The 23,286-nt window shown below is 37.1% G+C and overlaps 1 protein-coding gene across 12 annotated transcripts in view; it reads left to right on the top strand.

Moving 5' to 3' along the window:
* The window catches only part of MDM4 (MDM4 regulator of p53), a 36,426-nt gene that overhangs the window by 4,988 nt on the left and 8,152 nt on the right, over positions 1-23,286 (top strand). For 7 of the 12 annotated variants that reach the window (XM_031689934.2, XM_015248915.3, XM_072948380.1 and 4 more), the window contains exons 2-10: positions 5,955-6,067; positions 7,658-7,732; positions 9,742-9,875; positions 10,909-10,964; positions 14,734-14,801; positions 15,535-15,634; positions 18,163-18,323; positions 19,582-19,731; positions 21,239-21,319. In XM_031689934.2, the coding sequence (XP_031545794.1) occupies positions 5,990-6,067; positions 7,658-7,732; positions 9,742-9,875; positions 10,909-10,964; positions 14,734-14,801; positions 15,535-15,634; positions 18,163-18,323; positions 19,582-19,731; positions 21,239-21,319 (903 nt within the window). In that variant the 5' untranslated portion in view covers positions 5,955-5,989. Of the gene's footprint in view, positions 1-5,799; positions 5,858-5,954; positions 6,068-7,657; positions 7,733-9,741; positions 9,876-10,908; positions 10,965-14,733; positions 14,802-15,534; positions 15,635-18,162; positions 18,324-19,581; positions 19,732-21,238; positions 21,320-22,923; positions 23,270-23,286 lie in introns of those variants that run through there. The other 5 variants (XM_031689935.2, XM_072948379.1, XM_072948383.1 and 2 more) reach the window with 4 other exon arrangements.

Below are 23,286 nucleotides of genomic sequence, written 5' to 3'. Positions count from 1 at the left end.
ATAAGGTTTGATGATATGATAACGGAGGAAGAGGGAAAGATCATGGTGACTCCTAACTTCCGGGTTTGGGCAACTGAATGTAACTACTAACTGGCAGCAAGCTGTACTGGGGAAGGATAAGCTTTCATCTTGGGCAAGTTAGTTGACTTCTTTAAGCCTCAATTTTCTCTTTTAAGGAGCAAGTAACAATACCTAACCCTGTTGTACTCAAAAGAGATTCCAGGTGAAAAAGGGACAAGATCTTGCCTTGGGTTCAGAGCCCATCAGCTGACTTCATTTCTTGCATACTTCCATGAACAGTGCCCTTGCTCGTGATATTTCCCCTCCCGTTCTTTCCAGTAATCTCCCGTTTACAAATCCTTCCACTTCTGTTTCCATTTCTTCTCATTCTTCCTCTGCTTTGCAATCAAAAGTAATTTGTCCTGCTCTGAACTCCATGGTGCTTAAATCAGTATCTTTCTAATGGCACAACACTTCTAGTGGGTATTAAAGTAAATCCTTACTGAACTTTAAATTGTTCAGTGCTGCCAAGAGGTCACGTCGTGTTCCTATTCAGGTGCTGAACTGGCGTGACTGCTGACTCCTTTCTCCCAAATCATCCCCAAAGATTCTGCGAAAGGAAAATACTATGAGAAACAAAGGGGTGGGGTGGGCTGTTCTGAACTGCTGTGTGTGTGGGTTGTGGTGTTGGGGTGTTTGGCCTAGGGCAGGAGTCAGCCAGGCGTGACTGTAGGAGAGTCAGACCACAGGGGAAGGGGACCACTGGAATACTGCTGTCGTTTCTCCCCGGTCTCATTACTTTGGAATTGCTTTTCTCTACACTTGCTGTGTTGAGCTCTTCTCAAGAGTAAATCAGGGCATTACAGAAGCCTATACTTGTGAGGAGGGGTTGAGAAAAAAAACAAGTGATGACTCAGTCTTTCAAGGACCAGAACATCTCAATTTTGTAGAATTTTTTTCCAGACAATAGAAAGTAAGGACTAAACAATTTATTCTGTTAGAGCCAGCTAACCCTGATATCCAAATGAGACAAAAACTTGACGGTGGAAAATTACAGACCTATTTCATTCACTGGTAGAGACTTTACAACCTAAACAAAATATTAGCAAATCAAAACCAACAGTGTGCAAAAAGGAGTAATGTTCAAAACCAAGTTGGGTCTATCTCAGGTGTGCAAGGGTTTAGTATTAGAAAATCCATAAATGAAATTCAAAATTCACCACATTAATAGATTAAAAGAAAAAAAAGATTATCTCAATAGGTACAGAAAAAGCATTTTCTAAATCACTCTTCCATGGTATATTAATATGGAAGAAAAGGAGTCTTTCTAAGATGATAAAAGAGTACCTGTTAGAAAAAAAATAAAGAAAACATTGTATAGGGAAACATCTGAAGCACGCCCTTTAAATTCAGAGACAAAGATGCCTGATATTGTGTGTATTCAACACTGTATTGACAGTCCTAAGCAGTAAAGTAAGACAAGTAGAAGATATTAGAGACACAAAAATTAGAAAGAAGGGAATCGAATTTTAGTAACTGCAGGTGATGTGGTCATTTACATACAAAACAGAAGGATCCACAGATAAATTATTAGAAATAATTATGTAAGGTTAGCAAGTGACTAGATGTAAGATTAATGAAAGTCATTTGTATTTCTGTACATATGCAAAACCCACTAAAAATGAAAGAGAAGGCATCCCAGTAGTATCGGAATATCAACTTTAGAAATTAGTCTAACACAAATGTGCTTGACCTTTAAAGGGAAAATTGTAAAACTTTACTAAGTAGAGATAAGACCTTAATAAATAGAGGAATATGTTGTGTTAATGAATTGGAAAACAGTTTAATCTATACCTTAAATGTGATGTAATTCATAATCCCAACAGGGATTTTCATGGAACTTGATGATACTAAAATTTATATGGAAGAGTTAAGGGGCCAAGAATAGTTGGTCACTTCTAAAAAGGAATGAGGGTTGGGGGAGAGGGAAGACTTGCCCTACCAGATAGCTGGACTAGAGTAGAGAGCTTACAAACCCCCATGTGTGTTTATATACAACAAAGGTGGCTGTCAATCAAGAGAGAAAGGCATGTTCAATAAATTGAGCTGAAAAAAAATGGCCATCCATATGGGGAAAAAAAAAATCTCTAAAAGGAAAAAGTCAACTCCAGATGGATTAAAAGTTTAAAATGTAATAAACAAAAATTAACAAATTTAGTAGACACTACCCTTGCCCCCAATCTTAGTAGAAAGTATAGGGGAAAGTGAGACCTTGGAGAGTAAAAGATTGCTTAAACCAGACAGAAATCATTGATTAAAAAAAGAGGAGATAAATATAAATTTGGCTATATTGAAATTAAGTTTTTGCTTATAAAAGCAAATGGAAAGGACATTACAAATTGGGAGAAGATACTTGCAGGACACCTGGTTGACAAAGGGTTAATATTAAAAAAAATTAAAAATAACTATTACAAATCAAGTAAGTATAACAAAATCAATTAGAAAAATGTGTAAAAGACAACACGAGGAAACACATGTGGTTGATAAGCATATAAAGAGCATCATTAGTGATCAGGGAAACACAAGTCAAGCCTATGTCTATTTGATTGGGAAAAATTTAGAAAGTCTTAGGACATCAGATGTTGGAAAGGACGTGGATTCACAGGATGTCTTATACATTGCTGGTAGGATTATAAATTGATGCAAAGACTTCGAAGACAGCTTGTGTCAGATCCTAAAGTTGAATATTCCTGTATGCTATGACACAGTAATTTCTCCTGTAGATAAGCCCAACAGATACTTTTTTGCACATATACAAGAATGTTAAAAGCAATATTCATAATAGTGAAAGCCCTGTAAACAACTCAGATGTCCATCACACACTGGAAATATACAGTAGTCAAAATAAGTGAAAAATAAAGTATATTATGACGTGGGTGAATATTGAAGACATTGTGCTAAATTTTATAAGCCAGACACAAAAGGACAAATATTGTGTGATTTCACTTATCAGAGATACCTAGAATGGGCATATTCATAGAGACAGAAAGTAGGGTGGTGGTTTCCAGGGTCTGGGGAGAGGGAATAATGGGGGAGTTACTGTTTAATGGGTACAGAGTTTCAGTTTGCAGTGATGAAAAAGTTCTGGAGATGGATAGTGGTGATGGGGTGCAACATTGTGAGGTACTTAATGTCACTGAATTGTACATTTTAAAATGGTGAATTTTATATGAAGGAACTCAAATGACGTGACAGGAATTTATTTAGTGAAATAAAAATTCCTAAAATTACATATAATATGCTTCCTTTCTTTTTTAAAATTAAAAGCAAACTAAACTAAAAATATATCCTTTTTAGGATTCCATTTTAATGCAATAAAGTGCATAAAAAGAAAGGGAAGAAAATCAAAACAGAATTCAGGATGATTTTGGGGAGGAGGCAGGGGAATGGGATGGGAGAATCTTACGGTTAAATATAGATTGTTGTCAGAGTCCTAGTTTGTGGATGCTTATTGCATTATTAAAAATAAGTGAAAGTGGGCCATGTGTGGATGAACAATGAGAGTATGTCTTGAAGGAAAGGATTGTGATTAATTTTGTGCACTTGAGGTCTAATGGGAAAAAATACTGCTGTGTGGGGACTTCAGAGCTTTTCTGAGTTTAAACCTTGAGTTCAGCAGTTTACTAATTGTGTGATCTTGGGCAAATAATGTCATTGTGCTTCTTTTGCTTAATCTATAAAATAAAGATGATAATAATGCATATGTCAGAGGATTATTTAAGTATTTAGTGGATTATAGCACAGGGAAATACATACAAGATCTTGTGGTAGCTCACAGTGAAAAAAATGTGACAATGAATATATGTATGTTCATGTATAACTGAAAAATCGTGCTCTACACTGGAATTTGACACAACATTGTAAAATGACTATAACTCAATAAAAAATGTTTAAAAAAGTATTTAGTGGATTAATATATGTACTTGATACAGAATAAGCTCTATATAAGTCTTTGCCATTTATCATTATCCAATCCTGTGTTGTAATAAACCACCCAACAACTTAGTGTGTTAAAACAGCAGCCATTTTATTTCTTATGATTCTGTGGGATGAACATCCCATTCAGTGAGTTGGTTCTGTTGGTCTCACTTGTAGTCTGTCATAGAGCTGTAGTTAGCTGTCAGCTGGCACTCAAGTGTCCTGAGATGTGTGGTGCTTTGGAGGATGTGGCTGGAAAGCTGAGCGCAGCTGGATGACTGAGCTCCTCCACCTGGCCTTTCTATGTGGTCTTCAGTGGAGAAGCCAGTTAGGAGATGTGGTTCATTGGGGGCCGTTTTTGAAAATATCCACACTGTTATTAATATTTGTATCCACCATGTTCTACCACATATATAATTGTCAGTTTAGGCACTGAAGATATATTAATGAACAAATAAATGGAAATCCCTTTCCACTTACAGTTTGTTTTGCATGATAAAAATTGAAACTAAATAGTGTGTTGCTGGTAACAAGAACAGTGAAGAAAAGAAAAATAAAGCAGGGAAGCAATAAGGAATACTAGGGGTTGGGGGTTGTGTGGTCATTGGAAGGCCTCATTGATAAACTGATGTTTTGAGCAAAGACAAAAGGAGGAGGTTAGGAGCCAGAGGGGCAAGGGTGGAAGCAAGAAAACCTTTAGGGGCTAATGCAGTTCAGAGGTGGGCAGCGTGGTTAGTGTAGTAATGATGGAAGTAGGGAGAAGTGGTTTGATTTTGAATATATTTTGAAGATAGAGCTTCAGAATTTATTCATAAACTGGGTGTCAAGTGTGAGGGAAAAAAGGAATCAAGGGTAGCTTCAATGTCATTGACCTGAGTAACTGAAAGGGTGGAGGTGCCATTTACTAAGATGGGGAAGACTTACAGGACTAGCAGATTTGGGGAGATGAAATTTTTTTAAAAATATTTTTTAATTTTTAAGGTTTGAAATGCCAGTTAAAAGCTAGGTGCTTTAAAATTATGTTATGCTTATGTCCTGTTTGATTTCCTGTTTTGTAGCAAGGGAACCTGATAGAAGGAGGGTGGAATTTATACTCTGTTGTAGTTAATAAGACTTCTGAGGAGAGTGAGGAATCTTTGTAGCTGTAAGCCAGAGTGTTGGTTTATTTAATTCATAAATTTCACTGACTTTTGTCACCTGTTTCCTAGGAGAAGTTCTGCAGGTAAACTCAGTTTATTTAAAAATTTATTTTCCTTCCCTATAGTTTTTTTTTTTTAAGGACAAAAGGTAAAAGGTGAAAAACTTTAAACCTTACTCTTTATTTCAGTTCATGTTATATCTTTCCTTGATGCTATGTATATCCGCCTTAGTTTAACACCATTTTATATAGGTATTTAGTTGGTGTACTCTTTTTGGGTTTGGCACATTTTAAAAGCTGCTTTAACTGATACTGAATATTTTAACTCTTTACTTTCCTGTGGTCTCTTGCCAAGACATGTTCCAGCTTGTTGCAGAGGTTTTCCTTGGTGTAATCTTGGAATCTTAATCTATTACTTAATCTTGGTAATCCCCAGCTGTGCGTCTGTCTCCTACGGGTGCTCTTGAGCACTGTCCAAGAGGGGAGGAGATGCTGAAGAATAATCTGATCCACTGGGGACATAATGATTGTACATTTCACTTCTAGCTGGAACAGTTGACTCATCATCAATGTGGAGGTCGGAGCATGCCTGAACCTGTTTCTCTTGCAGGCTTCACTTGAGGGAAGTCGAGATGGTTCTTACTCTTAATTAAGCTCCTTTTTTTTGCAGGATCTGAAATAAAAAGTGATCAGAAGGGTAACAGGAACCTCAGCATGGGTATATTGCAGTTGTACTCTGATGTATGTCTTTTTTACTTCTGCTAGCTGCTTTTTTGTAAATTCTAAAGAGAATTTTCTCCTTTAGAAGAGATTTTATAATTTTTTTTTTACCTTTTAGATTTATCAACGGACTGCAATATTTTCACTGCCAAAATGACGTCATTTTCCACCTCTGCACAGTGTTCAACATCTGACAGTGCTTGCAGGATCTCTCCAGAACAAACCAACCAGGTAAGTTATTTTTAGGCATTCCTATTTTTCTTTTGGGGGAGAGTATAGTTCAAGTGGTAGAGCGCATGCTTAGCATACACAGGGTCCTGGGTTCAATTCCCAGTACCTCCTCTAAAAATTAAATAAATAAGTAAACCTATTTTTCTTTTGAGTTTTTAAAAATTGAACTGGGGCATGTAGCCGGCTTCACTGTAGGATTTTATGCAGACCAGAAAGGATTACTTTGCAAAATGTCATATGAGGGAAACTAGTAAACAGTACCAATGCTCATAAATTTGAATTATCATTGATTAAATAAATATTTGGAGGTTACAGATTGCTCAAAATGGCACATTCTGAAAACTATTATGTTTTAGGGTCTGGGTAGCTAGTGGAAAATTTGGGGCCAAGTTATATGTTTGTTTTCTGTTTTTCTCACTTCATTGTAACTAGTTTGCTTTCTTTAAAAATCAATTTTAAATTGTAAGTATAGCAAATGTATTCTTATAAAAAAATTCAAACTTTATCGTGTATTTATCTGTCAAGTATTTATCTGTAGAGACTCCTTTCTTCCCTTCTTCCCTCAGAGTCCCTTCCCTGGGATAACACTTGATGGATCTTGTTCCAGATCTTTTCCTCTAACATAAAAATACATAATTTTGTTTTGGTTTTCATAAACATTGTACCATATATAGTATTATGTACCTTAATTTATGATAAAGATGGAATTTGGATTTGATGGGAGGAAATGTGACTTATATAATAAATGGTTTTGACTTAATTGGCCATCTCTAGAAGGAAACAAATGAAGACTCCAAACCTTGTAGAAAAACAAATTGCCAGAGAGATAAAGATTTAAACATAAAAAGTGAAATGATAAAAATATTAGAAGAAAAGTTTAGGAAATATTTGTGAAACTTTAGAATAAGGGAGGCCTTAAGTAAGACAAAAACTAAGGAGGCTGTAAGAGGAAGAGAGACATAAATTTGATTATATAAAATGAAAAAAATTAAATTGTGTGACTAAAGACAGACTGTACAGAGTCAAGAGATGCCAAACAAAGTCGTTATCCCTTGTATGTATATACCACATCTTGTTTATCCATTCATCTGTCAGTGGTGTTTCCATCTTTTGGCTATTATGAATAATGTTGCTGTGTACCAATGTACAAACGTTTGTTTGAGTCCCTGCTTTCAGTTCTTTTAGATATATGCCTAGGAGTGAAACTGCTGGATCATATGGTAATTCTGTGTTTAACTTTTTGAGTAACTACCTAACTGTTTTCCATAGCAGCTATGCACCATTTTATATTCCCACTAGCAGCGCACAAGAGTTCCAGTTTCTTCACATCCTCACCAACACTTGTTATTTTCTTTTCTTTTTTCCATTTATCTTAGCCATCCTAAGGGGTGTGAATGTGGTGTCTTTTGAAAACGTGATTTTTCAGGAAGGCAACAAGTAATAGTCTGATCATCTGTAGTTATTAAAGATGCTAAGTGTCTACTAGGTGTTTGTTAAAAAAAAAGTTTGAGGGGGTTTGTTTTCCCCTAGGGTTTCAGAAACCAATATAATTGAAATGTAAAGAACAGGTTTATTTTATGTTTATATCAGGTACGACCAAAACTGCCACTTTTGAAGATTTTGCAGGCAGCAGGTGCACAAGGTGAAATGTTCACTGTTAAAGAGGTAAGCCATCGAAGAAAATTTTCCGTTTTAAGAAAAGCTGAGAAGTAGAACTTTATGAATTTGTAATTCTGAAATTAGGCCTAAAAAAGTAAGTTCTCCTGAGGTACTGGAGTGACTTTTGTTCTGTTTTAAAGACCATTGAGCTAAGTTGAACTTTATATTTCCTTTAAATTTCCTTTTAAACAAAGTGTGTTGTCAGCTAAACATGAGATGAACCATAAGTTCATTGATCTCAGAGTTAAAATGTGAAACATGTACAAGATTTAAAAAAATGACACTGTCTATGATTTATAGGATATGCTGCCAGGCAGAAATTCGGTGCAGTAATTTTTCATTATAAATGTATCAGATACTCTTCTGAGAACAGTGAGTTATTTTAAACAGTATACATTTAAATAATTTATTTAGTTTCTGAATTTTTTTTTAAAACAAACTAGATTGAGTTCTTTAAGTGGAAATGACTCAGTATTAAAATGTTAATCTCTTCAAACTGCTTGGATTTAGTAGGGTAAAGATCTAACCCTTTTTAAACAGTGCACACAATTAATAAGCTTTTTTTTGACTTGTCTTAAAAGCTTGACACCTGTTAGCAATGCTGTACCCCTGAGCCATTCTCCCTCTTAAGGAAACAAATCTGGAGGCATTTCAGATTTTCTGCAACACTCATATTTCTTTTATCATTTTGAATTAAGTGCATCATTTTGGATTCTATCTGAAATCTGATGAACATGACTTTTTTCCAAACTTTTATTTAAGTGGATTTTTATATCAGTAGCATCACTATAATACACTGTATTATCTCCTTCAGTAGCATGGCAGAGTTTGCCTGGGTTAAGATGAAATTAATTACATGTTGTTCAGGGAGGTTATTTTATGGGAGAAAGTTGACAGATCAGTGTACACAATAAGCTCTCTGTTATGAATCTTGACACCACCTGGTGCATAAAGAGGAATTTTCTAGTTTTTTATTTTTAAATATTAGTTATCAGTATGTGCAATGAAGCAGTGTGGTATAATGAGAATAGTAGTAGTATATACAAATTTAGTCTAGTGTTTTAGAAGATCTTTGTACAGATTGGATTTATTTTTTTCTGAAAGTTGGACAGACATAAATATAAAACTTCCTTTTTTTTTCTTATAGTATGTATTCTTGCCCATCTTACTTTTCTCTAGATACTTGATTAGATATGAGAGCTCCGTTAATACGGAGACATGTTGCCTGGGATGGAGGGGAGCCTAAGAGCATCATTACTCCAATATACTGGGAACAGTATAGGGAAAAATTTTGTGCAAATATGTAATAATAAGGGCCTAAAGATAAAGATAGCAGCTTTGGTCTGCTTGTGATCATTAAGTGAACCTAACTATTAAGCAGTCTTAAAAACTCTACCACCTGGAGGAAACATTAGGAAAATCAGATAGTTTTAAAATTTTGAATCATGAACTTGTCTGTGTTCCCTTCCATTTTATGAACTCTGTGAAAAAGTTCAGGTAGACTAAATTTTCATTTGATAAACACTTGGATTCTCTGTTTTACACACTTACAATGCTGACGGCTTGTTAACCATTGTACTTTTATTTGCCAAAAAGAATTAAGTGAACGCTCATCAAAGCCTATAGTGGTTATGTGCCTCTGGACTTGGAAAATATTTTTATGACCCAGGCAAATTTAAATTTTATTACTTCTAGTAATAGAACAGACCCCTTTATTTGGACTGGTGAGAACATTTTTAAGGGGATACTAGGAACTCGGTAAGTTCATCACTCTTTCTCGCTATCAGATCAGTACATTTCTGTTCTAAAAAGTAAGGGTCTGTTACTCTCCAGAGTGGTGATAAGTGGGTGAACCTTGTGACTGGGGCAGCAGTCCTCTTACACAAGCACATCAGGCATGTTCCTGGTATAATATTTCTTTATCTAGCAAACTGACTCACCTTATCTCCTCATAGTTAATTTGTGTTTTTGGCAGCGCTGGACAGACCCCTTCATGCTGTCTTATTTGCACGTAGGTCATGCACTACCTGGGCCAGTATATAATGGTGAAGCAGCTGTATGACCAGCAGGAGCAGCACATGGTGTATTGTGGTGGAGACCTCTTGGGGGAACTGCTAGGTCGTCAGAGCTTCTCCGTGAAAGATCCAAGGTAAAAAGAGTGGGGGTTTGTTTATCTTTTGGGGTGCTTATACCTAACCACTGGATCTGCATAGGGTATTCACAGTTACTTACCCTTTAGTCAACAAACATTTAAGGGCCTGCACACGGCAGGTGGCTGTGCGGCACTGAGAACGTGGCAGTGAGCGCACAGTCTCTGACCGTATGACGTTCAGAGAGTAATGAGACAGTAGACCCTTCCCCGTCTTAGTCAGCTACCACGTTGGTGCGTGGTAAAGTTACACTGCGATAAGTGTTATGTAAAAAGGCACGTGAAACTGTCTCAAGGGATGGGTTTAGGGTCTTACGGGTCAGGAAGAGTTCCTTGAGGAAGTGCTATTTGAGCTGAGAGCTGAAGGGTAATTAAAGGGAAGGAGAAGCTTGTGGCTGATTGGACGTCATGTGGAAAGGCCTCGGAGGAGGGAGCTTGATATAACTCGCTTAGGGTTTTGTGAGACAGTTGTTGAAGAGAGAGGAGTGAGCTGATGCGAGAAATGGAGAGTTGCTGGGCAGGTTGAGGTGGATAGTGAGCTTTGTAAGAATCATGGTAGGTCTGTGCTGCCCTGTTGCGTGGCATTCGCCAGCTACACAGGGTCTCTGGTTATTAACTTAACACAGTCAAAAGCTAATCTGTAATTAAAAGCCAGTGCTCTTTTTCTCTCTATAGCTTTGTGATGATGGTGTCTTCTAAGACTCCCTTCTGTACTCACTCTCCAGTAAAATGTAAAACTTAACTCTTAGAAGGAAGCAATAGTCTCCAAAGGAAATCTCCCCACTTGGGTTACTGTTAGCTTTTGAAATAAAATGTAAATTAGATTTTTTTTAATGGGGGCAAAGTAACACAAGGGCTTGGGTATTAACATGTTAATATTTAAATAATTTTTAAAACTCTATTTTGGGGAAAAAATTTTGTGTCTGCATATATATACCATAGAGAAAGTTGGGAGATAATGTATCAGAAATATACTTAATGTTTTAATGGAAAACCATAGAATTATTAATTTTTTATTTTATCTCTCTGACAGCCCTCTCTATGATATGCTAAGAAAGAATCTTGTCACTTTAGCTACTGCTACTACAGGTATGTCACATCATATTTCTTCAGGCTGTATCATAGTCTTGAGTTCAAGGGCGTGAATCATGGGAAAATAAGGAGGATCAAGATGGAAATTGAATGCTGTCTTGGCATGACTGGGAGAGATACCTGTCACACAGATTGTGATTACTGTGTTATTTGACTTTTCATTTTCAAATATACTGAAAATAGAGATTAGTATAATTAATGCCCATGTCTTGTAAGGACTTAGTAATTGTTAATGTTTTACCATATTTCCTTCATCTGTACAGGCTTTAAAAATCTCTAACAGATAAGGACCTTTTTCCTTCAAACATAACTGCAATGCCATTATTACACCCAACAAAATTAATAACATTAAGCAAAACGAATAGTAACTCCATAATACTATCCAGTAGCCAGTTCATGTGTAGTTAACCCCAGTTATTTAAGACGTACCTTTTGCATTTGCCTTGTTCACATCAGGATCCAAAGTCCACACTTTGCCTTTGGTTGATACATCTCTTAGTATCTTTAATCTATAAAACTTAACCTTCCTTTTGTTATGTCATTTATTTATTGAAGAAATGGATCCTTTGTCCTATAGAATTTCCCACATTCTCGTTTGCAGATTGTATCCCTGTGATGTTGTTTAACATGTTTTTGTATCTTTTCTATTTTTGGTAAACTAACAGTCCCTGAGTAAATTCAAGTTTAAATTTTTTGCTGAGAATGTTACCTAGGTGGTGCTTTGTACGCCTGTTGCATCACGTCAGAGCCGTGTGAGATCTGCTTGTCTCTCAGTGATGCTAAGATTCTGTGGACTTACATGGTTTCACCCTGATCCATGTGTTATAAAGGTCCCCTAAGAACCTTTCACCTAAAGATTTCAGCTTTCTGCTATTTGAATACCAGTTTCTCTCTTTGCTTGATTCCGTACATTTTAAAAAATTTTTGTTTTTCTTTGAGGGGTATTTATTTAAATATGTGTATGTATATATTTTAGTGGAGACACTGGGGGTTGAACCCAGGACCTCGTGCATGCTAAGCACACACTCATCATTGAGCTATATGCCTTGCTGCCCTCACCCCCGATTCCATACCTTATAAATACTGCCTTTTGAGTTTAATTTATTAGGTACAGAAACTGGCTGCTTTGGGGTGTGAGGTTTGATGTGTTAGAGATAAGTGAATAAACTGGATACAACTAAAATGTAACCTCACTCATTTCCGAAGAATGAAACTTTTCTTTCTCCATTCCTACATGAAGCCCTTTTGTGAGTTTCAAATTAGATTTTAGATACATTGTCTTTTGAAGAAAGTCCGTTTTTGTAATCCCTTTAGATTGACTATTTTTCAGCAGTTTACTGAAACAAGTAAGTTGGAAAAAATCCATTCCTAATAAAGACTTATGCTTTAAAGTGAGAGCATAGAGACTTTTGCTGTCATACTGAAATGTGGTTTGAACTTATGTTGAATTTTGAAGCCTGTTGGTTTCATTGAGCTAGGTGTCCACTTCACCCAGCTGTAAATTTCTGTTTTAGAGGGAGGACCTTGCAAATTATATGGCACTTTATTGAAATTCAGTCACTTGTGAGTGTAGCTTTCCTGGGACAGTCATCACAGGCTTGAAATACTCAAGAGAATTTTATATTTGCTGATCTACTCTTTCAGCAAAATTTGTTTTCTGATTATCTGTTCTCTGAATATCTAGAGTGGGTATAATTCTCACTCTTACTCTCATTTTCTTTCTTGCACTCCTTCAGCAGAATTTAACATGCCAGATAGTAAGGTGAACACTTCTGTAACAAACATTTCAGTTTTTCCCGACAACAGCCCTGTGAGGAAGGTCTGGAGATGGAGAGTTGAGGTTTTGGTTTTTTCCCCCCTCCAGTAGAATGAGTAATTTGTCCAAGGTGAGGTGCTGCTGATAGGTAGAGCGGATGTTTTTGATGGGCCAGTCTGTGCTCTTCCTTTTGTGCCACATGCTGATGTCTCCTTAACCCTTTCTTGTAACAGAATTTGCCCAATTAATTTTTTAACACTTTTATTTTAATCAGAATGTTAAATCTTTTAAATATTTTCTTTGTTCTTTAACTGATCACTTCGAAATAATTTCACCTACAAAAAAGTTGCAAAGGTATTAAAAAGAGAGGTCTGTGTTCTCTTTACCCAGATTCCCCAAATGGTAACATCTTACATAACCATGATACAATGATCAAAACCAGGAAATTACCCCCACAGTAATTTTGATTGATTGTCTGTTCTGAATGAACTCCCATTATTGCTAATGGTTGGCTGTTTCTGTGCTTCATAAATTGAGTTGCATGTGTTTTATTTGAAGGGACAAGTGAGAAAAGTGCTTTCCATATCAACTGTTTTATACCTTTGCAAATGAGATAAACCTTTTATTTTGATGGTTGAAGAAAATGCCATTGTTTGAAGTGAAGATGAATCTTTATAAATCATGTCTTTAAATTTCCACATCTGTTCTAATAAAATAAAATATATATGACAAGTTTTCAGTTTATTTTAAAATTCCTTTTTACACTGTAGCTTTCCCCTACAATTTCTTTTTGCTTCTAATTGTTTTAACCTAATTAAGGCAGTTAGTCTTTAGAACTAGAAGTGACAGAAGTTGAATTCCTTTACTAAAGAAATGCTTCATCTGCATTGTATATTAATTGAGCTTTGAAGACCACTGTGGTCAGAAAATGCTGGCTCTTTAACATCTCAGTATCTCCATTTATCTATAAAAATGCTTCTAGAAATAATACTCTGTAATTACAATGTTGAAAATGCTTGCTTTGTGCAAAACAACTGAGTTGTCAGACCAGTTGTAGAATCTGAATTCTTTCTCTAGCCGTCTTTATTGGACGAGGATGACATTTTCCATAAGTGTCTTACTTCTGGACTTTATAGTAGCTGCTGAACCAGTCCATGATAGATTTATCTGGATGCATATAGTTACATATGGCCTCATATAGTGAATGATCCACGTTGTTCAATTTTCTGCATCTTGTTCTTTTCCTGTAGCTTAAGTTTTCATCTTCTGTTCTGCTTGAAAAATTTTTAAGGCTTTGAGATTCATTTCTCTCAAAATTTCTCTTAAGTTATTGTTTTCTTTGCTTCTTTTTATTGACCTTAAGAAAAACTATCTGCTTCCTCTTCCTTCTTAGGAAATGTTTATAGGAACTGAGAAAAATAAGATTTGTTGATTAAAAAATTCATCTGTATTCATGTGATGGGAATTTAAACTGTGAAATCATCATTGACACTTAGAACGTAAGTTTATATGAGGATGTCATAAAGCAAGTGGGAAAAATTCCAGATTTTTCAGATTTCATAATCCTGTGTAACTTTAACATTTGAAACAAAAATTAAATTAAAAAGCCAATTTTTTTTTTGTTGTTTTGCCTAAGTTAGGCAAATTTAGAAATACACCTATAGGAAGAGATGATAAAATACTCTCCATTATTCCCTGTTTGGAATCACTTTTTATATTAAAATTTGAAAGGGTGCTGTGGAAGAACCTTTTTTTAGTCATTTTTCTTCCTTTTTCCTCAGATGATATTTTGATGGTATATTTTGAATATAGCCTCTCTTGGTCTGTGCCATTTTTACTAGTTTTGATTTTTTTCCTTTCCTTTTGGATGAGAGCCTTGTACAGCCACAGTGGAGAAGTACATGTTTAGGGACCTAACCTGGCTCCAGGGTTGTTTGCTGAGGTCCTTTTTGTGTGGAGAGAATGGCTATTACCAGGGAAGGTTTCCCTTTTGTTTTACTTGCCATCCAGATGCTGCTCAGACTCTCGCTCTCGCACAGGATCACAGTATGGATATTCCAGGTCAAGACCAGCTGAAGGTAAAACCACCACACGGTGACTTCTTTTGTTGTACAGAGTGGCCCCTTCTCTGTACCTATGATCTTGGACTCCCAAGACCTTTCCTTGAATCTGGTAAGACTTTAACAAGAAAGGTTCTTGGGAGTTCACAGACCAGGGACAGAGTCAACCTTCTCTGTTCTGCCCATAACAGAGTTCCAGTCTCTGAATCTTTCTTTGGGATGTAGCACTTCTGATCTTCAGTTCTTCCAGTTGCATTTTCTTTGGGGTTTGTGTGTGCCTGTGTGTGAGTGTGTGGTGTTGTATGTACGTAGGTGTTTGAGGAAATTGCTGTATTAGATTTTAACAGGCTTGTTGCAATTAAGTTCATGTCAGGCCGTTTCTTAAAGCTTCCCAAACCTGGGAAAACTTTATGATCATCTTGGTATATGGCTAGGGTTTCACATGTTTTCTCAGTTACGCCTAATTTTGTAGTAGGCTAAAGACTTCATATTGATAGCCTGTTTTTAATAGTAGATCTTGGCCTTTTGTGCAGATTTTTTTACCCCAGGTTTGGGATTCTCCCAGCTCTGCTCACATTGGGTTGAGGAGAGGTGTTGCTTTTATTTGATGACTGTTGTGAACTCCAGAGTTTTCCTTTCTTGTGCGTAACCCATTGTGTCGCACACTAACTGGTGAGCCAGAGTGGAACTGCTACATCCCCTGGTCGCAGTCATTTCTCCTGCACTGATGGACACCTTTCCTTCTTTTCAGCAAAGTGTAGAGGAAAGTTCCAACTCCAGGAAAAGAACTGAAGAAGGCAATATTCCCACGCTGCCTACCTCACAGCATAAGTGCAGAAATTCTAGAGAAGGTAAGTTTGGATTAAGGCCATGTAGACCTTTCTCTCTTTCTCTCTGCCTCCCTCTTCCTCCCTCTCTCCCTTCCGTTTTTGGTGGTGATTTTTAGAAATGCTATCTATCTGTATTAAGCCCCAGCTGTAATTAAGACCATGATATAGAGAACTCAAAAAATAATAATGCTGTTTCTTTGCATGTGAAGTAGGAGGGGAGTATGTCATACTCATTTCTCATTCTTTTCTGAAAACCATTCTTTTCTCACCCTAGTCACCACTATAGCTTTGAAGGAGATGGTAGTGCTCTGTTAGCAACCCGCGATGACTGCGATGGGGCAAGACCCTTTAGCTGGCATGCTAACAGAAGAGAGCTACCCATTTATGAGCTTGCCGCCTGGTGATTGAGCTGCCTTGGCCTTTTAAGTCTTGACACCCCTGTACGGATTTGATCTGGGCAGAATTTTTATTTTTATTTGTGCGCTTGAGGCAAAAGCTACTTTTTATATACTTTGGAAGTTTGCAAAGATGGTAAAATGTGCTTAATAGCTCAGAGCCAAGAGTGAGACGTTGGAAGCCTAGTGGCTCCTTCACACTTGGATAGTGGTCGTTAGATCTTTGCCATTCATACTAGGTATGGTCAACTTAAGTGAGCTGATCAACGTTTTGGAAGTTTTCCCCAAACTCTGCTTTATAAAATGTTTCCTAAAACTTGCTGCAAATATCTGTAAAATCAAAAGTTCCCGAAAGGAATGTTACGGCACGATGGTTTCTAGTGTAGGTACCTGACTCACACCTGCAAAATTGGCAGGTTAGACCTCTCGCAGCATCCTGGAAAGTTATGCTGCTGAAAATTGTTTTAAATGTTTAAATTAAAATTTAATCTATTTATCATGCTGGATTGTTTTCTTCAAATTGCATTTGAATATAAATTGAATTTTGGGCTGCCTAGTTACCTTGGAGCTTATTCCAGTCTTTAGGGTCTTAAATATATAATTTAGTTTCTTTAAATACAGATCCTTGCATATTTTCTACTCAGAAGGCTGTTTAAAATACAAGAACAGTGAATTCAAGAGACTATGTAGTTTCTGATGTAAATTTTGAGAATAAATAGCTTAGTATTTTTAGGGAAGTGTATGGGTAGAAAGGACAGAATTTTTGTATGTAGAAAGGATGGCCTATTTTCATTCCCTTCATAGGAGGTTATAGAGCTTAAATAGTTGAAGATAACTTTAATGTGGCACCATCTCAGAAATTAGGTTTCTCATAATTTCAGCAATGAGTAAGTAAAAAGTAGTTAGTTTCCCTGAACACAGGTATGCCTTTTAATAGGCAGGATCAACATAATTTGTAAGTAGATAGGGTAACCTTTTGCTCTGACAGGGGTCCATTTATTGCAGACGTTTTTCCAACCATGTGTGCCTTAGCATATTTAGACACCCATGGTTGGCACTGGCATACCTAGTGCATTGGGAAGAGGTAGAGGACAGTAAGAAAGTAGGAAAAGAATAAAGCACAACAAAAAAGATTGGACGGTGGGAAGGAAGAGAATCTCATGTGATAGCAACAAGGTTATGTTAGTAACTCCCTTGAATATCATTTAGATGTCCAACGTGAGATCTTCTCTTTGGAACACGTGGCCCTTAGTATGTTTTGGATTTGCAGTATTTCTAGATTTTAAGGTATTTTAAGATATTTTAACTCCAGAAGAGCCCATTGATTCAGAAAGGGCATATGTGTATATTTATTTGGACAGTGTAGAGTTCAGTATTTCGTAATTGTTGTTACTATTGAAATACATGAATGATTGAGAAGTGTTTGAAAATATGTGGTACCAGTGACGCTGCCTTGACAGCTTTATGATTGTGTGTTATTGTCTGTACTGCCTTGCTTCTATCTCAAAGGTTGGACCACTGTGCCATCACCATTTACAGTCCACTAGATCAAGCCACTGTCAGGCACCATGTACTAAAGCAAGTCATTAGTTAGTTATTACAGTGGTAGGGCTGTTTAAAATGCCACTAAGTGACCCCTTAGGAATCCTTTTGTGAAGGAGTATGGTACAGCTCAGCAGTAGAACACATGCTTAGCATACACAAGGTCCTGGGTTCAATCCCCAGTACCTCCATTAAAAAAATAAGGAACTAAATAAACCTAATTACCTCCCCCCTTCAAAAAATAAATAAATCTGCTTTAAAAACTTAAAATAGTAAGCATGCAAACTAACAAAAAAAAGTTTAAAAATTTTTAAATTTAAAGAACAAAAAAAAAGAAATCCTTTTAAAACAGTGTCATTGTTTGGATGCTTTCAGAGTTGAAATTTCTTGATGAATTACCTCCAGTGTCACTTGTTGCTATTGTAGCCTAAATGGGAGGAAGGAGATTTAGGCTCTGCAGCTGGGACAGGTATTTGATTTCTGATTCCTTCGTACTGAGAAGAGGAATTTCTTTTTACCTGTCTTATAGAGAGGTTGTAAGTGTTACAAAGAGAGCCTTGATTCTTCAGTGTTTTGTACACAGCTATCATCCTTTTCATTTGACTTTTGTAGATAAAGACTTGTTAGAAAATTTAACCCAAGATGCGACATCAAGGCTGGATCTTGGGCTTGAGGAGTGGGATGTAGCTGGCTTGCCTTGGTGGTTTTTAGGAAACTTGAGAAACAACTATACACCTAGAAGTAATGGCTCGACTGATTTACAGACGAATCAGGTAAGTTTCATGTTTGAAGAGGAACTTCTTTTTTCTTTTGAAAGAGTAACATTCTGGGTTACTTGTGACCGTACATTGCATCCTCTAAGAATTCCCGTTTGGTGCTATGACTTCTAAGTACCATCTGCATACGTATGAGCCCTAAATCTGTGTCTCCAGCCCTGACCTCTCTCCTCAGTGTTCAGCTTCCCTATCCAGCTGTCTGCTCAACACTTAGATGATCTGACATTTTAACACGTTCAAAGCAAACACTTGATTTTTTTTTTCGCAGCAACACTCCTGTTCAGCCTTTCCTTCTTCGTAAGTCTAGCTTCTACGTGGTTATTCTAGCCATTATCAAGGGATATCACTGAGTTGTTTCTCTGTCATGTGCTGCATTCAGATTATCAGCTGTTTATGTAAAACACCTGAAATCTAACTGCCTGCTTTTGTTGCTTCCACTGCCATCCCCTCATTCAAGGTGGCACCGTCTGGCTCTTCTGGAGTCTCCGTTGCGCTTCTCACTTTGTAAAGCTGTTACTATATTTTGTTTATGTAGCTGTTGTCTGACCCCACCGAAATGTAAGTCAGGGCTTTTGTATTACTGACCACTTTATTCTGTGGCCTAGTACCTAGAACAGTATCTGATGCATAAGTAGTATTTGTTCAGTAAATTAATGGACATACAACAGTGGCGAAATAATGGTTGTCTCGTGAACATTGTAGAAAAATATGTCATAAAGTGTTCATAGATGAATGCAGAAAGTTATGTTTAAAGTTGTTCAAGAATTAAGAAGGGAATGTTATATACCAACTTTGCCTCAATATAATTTTTTTAAAAATTCAGAAAGGACAGAAGATTTGAGTTACAATCAGTATTTCTTATATTTCTTTAATAAAGATCATTGACTATTAAAGGAAAGAATATGTCGCAATTAATAGAAAGTTTCCTGGGTTCTCAGAGTGCCGTCCATAGAAAGGAATGTAGGGAATGGATTCTCTTTTAGTTGAGCAACTATGAGCTTTTAGCTTTTAAATTCTTCAGTACTGTTTCTCAGCTGTTCTGCCTGATTTACTGTTAAAATAGAAAATCCTTTGCTAGGTGCCCTTGCATCCACCCATTAGTTTATACACAGTAGGTGCCAAGTAACCTGTTAAAGAAAGGGTAGGCATTCTTTGGAGATGTGTGAGGACATTGTGTTTTGGGTTCATTTACGTTGATTCAACATCTCTGATAAACCTCTGACTATAAAAACTTAGGTTTGTTTTTTTCTGTTAGGATGTAGGTACTGCCGTTGTTTCAGACACCACAGATGACTTGTGGTTTTTGAATGAGTCGGTATCAGAGCAGTTCGGCGTTGGAATAAAAGTTGAAGCTGCCGATACGGAACAAACAAGTGAAGAAATAGGGAAGGTGAGAGACAAAAAGGTATGTTGTGGAAAAGTCTCATGTTGGCTGTATTTACATGCATATAGTATAATCTGTTCAAATCTGGTGACCTGACCCTTTGTGTAACAAATGACTCATGTAATTCCCCCTTTTTACTTTTTAATATTTTTCTATATCTGACTTTAAGTTAACTAAGTCTGTCTTAAAAATAGAATAGGACTTTATGAGTAAAGCTCCTACTTTGTTAGAAGCAAATAAGCTACCCTTTCCTGCCTGTGCTATCACTCATTGTGGAGTTTTTTTTTTTTTTTTTTTTTTCTGGAGACCTTGCTTTGCTAACAAGGCAAAGTTCTAAATGTCCACAGCAGCCTGTAGGAAAAAAAATCTTTCTTTCTTAGACATTTCAGTAGCTTCCATAACCACTTTATACCTAAATAGAAACAGACAGATGAGTTCTTCCTGCAAATTTTAGAATTTTAAATAAGGAGAAAGAAGGGGGTTAGAACTCAGAGTGCACATGGTGCGCTCGCACCAAGGTGAAGAGTCATACAAGCACGTGCTCAAATCTCAGAAGATCCTGGGTAGCAGATCCGGTGCAGACACAGAAGATTCTCAGTAAATATCCATTGAATAAATACAGCAAAAAACAGACCTCAGTTGGGTCATCCTTTTAATTTAAGGGCGTTTCATAGTACTTTGTATTCCTGAGGGCTACCCTGCTGTGTCTGCGGTAGACAGGTAGATGCTTGGTTTTTGAGGACTAGTTACTTCTGGGTAGCAGTGGGAGGGAGTGCATGTGGGTAGAATAGGAAGACAAAGGTGACATTTGGAAACTTCTGTGGAGAGACATAGGACTTCAAATACTTGAACTTCTGTGAGAAAGTTGCTGTCCAGAGGTCCGTAATTCTGTCATAAGTGAGTTTTATTTCATTCACTGGATCACATAATGGGGGTTTTAATTTCTAGAATTTTAAATTCTAAATTTCAAAATTTAGAAGACACTTGTCACATTTCTGGCTTTTTGTTTCTGGTCCACGGGCATGTTTTTCCAGGACAGCCAGTGTATCACGTAACTAGCTTTACTTTTGAATTTGAAAAGTAAAATTTTACAGTACTTTATTTTCGTTCTTCACATTTAAGTTCTTTATTTTAAATAGTGGTTTTTTGACTTCCATTTTCTCATGTAATCCTGTTTTATTCTTGTGAATGCCTATCTAGAGTCTCAAGATAAAAACATTCCACATTTAATAACTTGTACTCTGTTGTTTATTTAAATTCATAAATTTGGGAACCTCCCTTCTGAATGCAGAAGATATTTGGTAACCCTTCTTGGGTGCTTCTCAGTCATTTATTCTATTGAAATGCCAGCTAGGTGTGTGCAGAATCATGTTTTCGGTCTCCCATCTGAGCTGTCTCCTTTTTAAGTGCTGGTGCTGGGAGCAGAATGTGAGTTTTAAGCTGAAGCTCTTCTGTCTCTTCTGCTTTCAGGTAACAGCCTCATCCGAGATAGATGAACTTTACTAATGAGACGTCTTTGCCTTCGCAGGTGATTGAAGTGGGGAAAAATGATGACCTTGAGGACTCCAAGTCCATAAGTGATGAGACTGATGTAGAAGTTACCTCTGAGGTACGAATCGCTAGTAAAAGAGCTGTCTTACACCACCTGCGTCTTCAGGTGTCAGTGTTCCAGCAGTTCACTTGTGTCCACCTCCCCCGTTTCCAGTTCCCTTTCCTAGGTAGAGATGTGGGTTTCTTTGCCTCTTGTTAGACATTTTTATTGGATTTTGAGAGGAGGATGAGTCGATTTGACCCTTTCCCTATGTTGAAAAGGGATGACTTAAATGCCTCTCCATGTGCCTTTCTCCCTGCTGTCAAAGCTCTTTGAACGTATGCAGTAGATACACAGTTATTCAGAGTAGTCCTGTCCTGCTTTTCCCACTAAACGCCTCTAATCCCAAAGGCAGACCTGTAAGTTCTCTAAAACTCTTTGTCAAGTATAAAAATAATACGTTCAGTGCTTTCTTAAATAGAAACAAATGGAAAAGGGCTTAATTTCCACGCGGGTTTATGTTAGTGGAGGGCTAAGAAATGAAGATTGAGTATCAGCTGTTAGGTGACAGGTACGGACTTACTGCCAGTTGGCAACTCAAGTTGAGACTCAGGTGTGTACTTTGCTTTTCTCTTTTCATGCTAGTTCCTCGTCTCCCTTTTAGTACTTCCCTCAGCTAACTCTGACTCGCTGTGGGAAGAATGGTGGGGGGGAAGGATAAGGAAGGGGTTGGTTTTACATTTTGCTCCTTGGGGATATAAAAATCTTAGGTGGTCTCTGGTGTTGCTCCTGCTCCCCATCTCCCATCCCACCACTGCTGACCATTATGGTAATTCATTGCAAATTATTTGTCTGTCTGTAGCTAAGTAATAAAGTTGGATATATTGGTCCATTAAGTGTTCATGACCATAATACAAATAGCAGAGATAAGTGTTTCCTTCTTAATCACGCTTCTGAGACTGCATGGGCCCAGAAAACCTATTAGGCAAATAGACTGTATTTTATCAATTCAGAGATGCCATGGAATTTAATAAGCCCTATTATTTTATGTACTACTGAAAAAGAAAAATGATGCCATTTAGATGTGACACACCATCAATTATTAATTCCAAATCTTTTTGAAGTTCCTTTGAGTATTTGTAAAACATTTCGAGTGAGATCTGAGGGTCTTAAACTGGGAAGAATGTTTTGTAGCTCTCTGCAGAACATCCTAGTTTAACAGGTGGTTGTGTCCCTGCCTCTTGGTGCAGACAATTGAGTTACGACTTCTAAACTTGAAGTGCTTGGCCTTTGTTCTGAAAGTAGTCAAGTCAGGGTGTGTCAAGTCCTTGACCCTGTCAAAGCCAGGCAGTTATCCACATTAAATGCTCTTGACTTCTTCCAGGGAGCTACCTGTGCATTAAGCAAGGCATTTAAAATTCATCAAGCTCTAGTGTCTCCTAATTTGAATATGGAGAAGTAAGAAAAACATTACTTGGCATTCAAGGACAAGAACATTAATTTTTTCAGAGAATGTGACGTAAGCGTACAAGGTACCTGTGATACTGAGAGCAGTGAGGGAGCGTGAGTAAATTTAGTAGTTTTCAAATCTCATTTCAATTTTAGCTTCCTTTTTGACAAATTTTACAACATTTCTTAACTAGTAAAGAGTGACCGAGTATTATCTCTTCTTCATTCTTTAGCTTCTTGCTCAATAAAAGAGTAAGTTGTCCAAAGAGAAATGACTTAAAAGGAAGGCAGTGGGGAAGAGCAAGCAATGTAAATTCCACCCAGACTAGATGGGAAGCTAAAGGCATTTAACTTTTTTAAAGACAGCTACATCATATTTTGGCTTGAGATGGCAGTTGTGTTGCTGTCATTGTAAAACTTCTCAGGACTTGCTTACACAGAGCTATAGGATTTGTTCAGATTCTCGGCTGGACCACTGCTGTGGAGCGTCCGCACGTGTGCGAGCTTAGTGTGAGGTGCTGAGGAGCGGCCTGCTCTCCCTTTGTCTCGGAGTCCTGTTCACCACCGAGTGAGTATTAATTGGCGGCACTTGTCTT

This window comes from Vicugna pacos, chromosome 23 (assembly GCF_048564905.1).
Source record: "Vicugna pacos chromosome 23, VicPac4, whole genome shotgun sequence".
Lineage (NCBI taxonomy): Eukaryota > Metazoa > Chordata > Mammalia > Artiodactyla > Camelidae > Vicugna > Vicugna pacos.
Note: the sequence above shows the minus strand (reverse complement) of the source record. Positions and strands in the feature narration are given on the sequence as shown.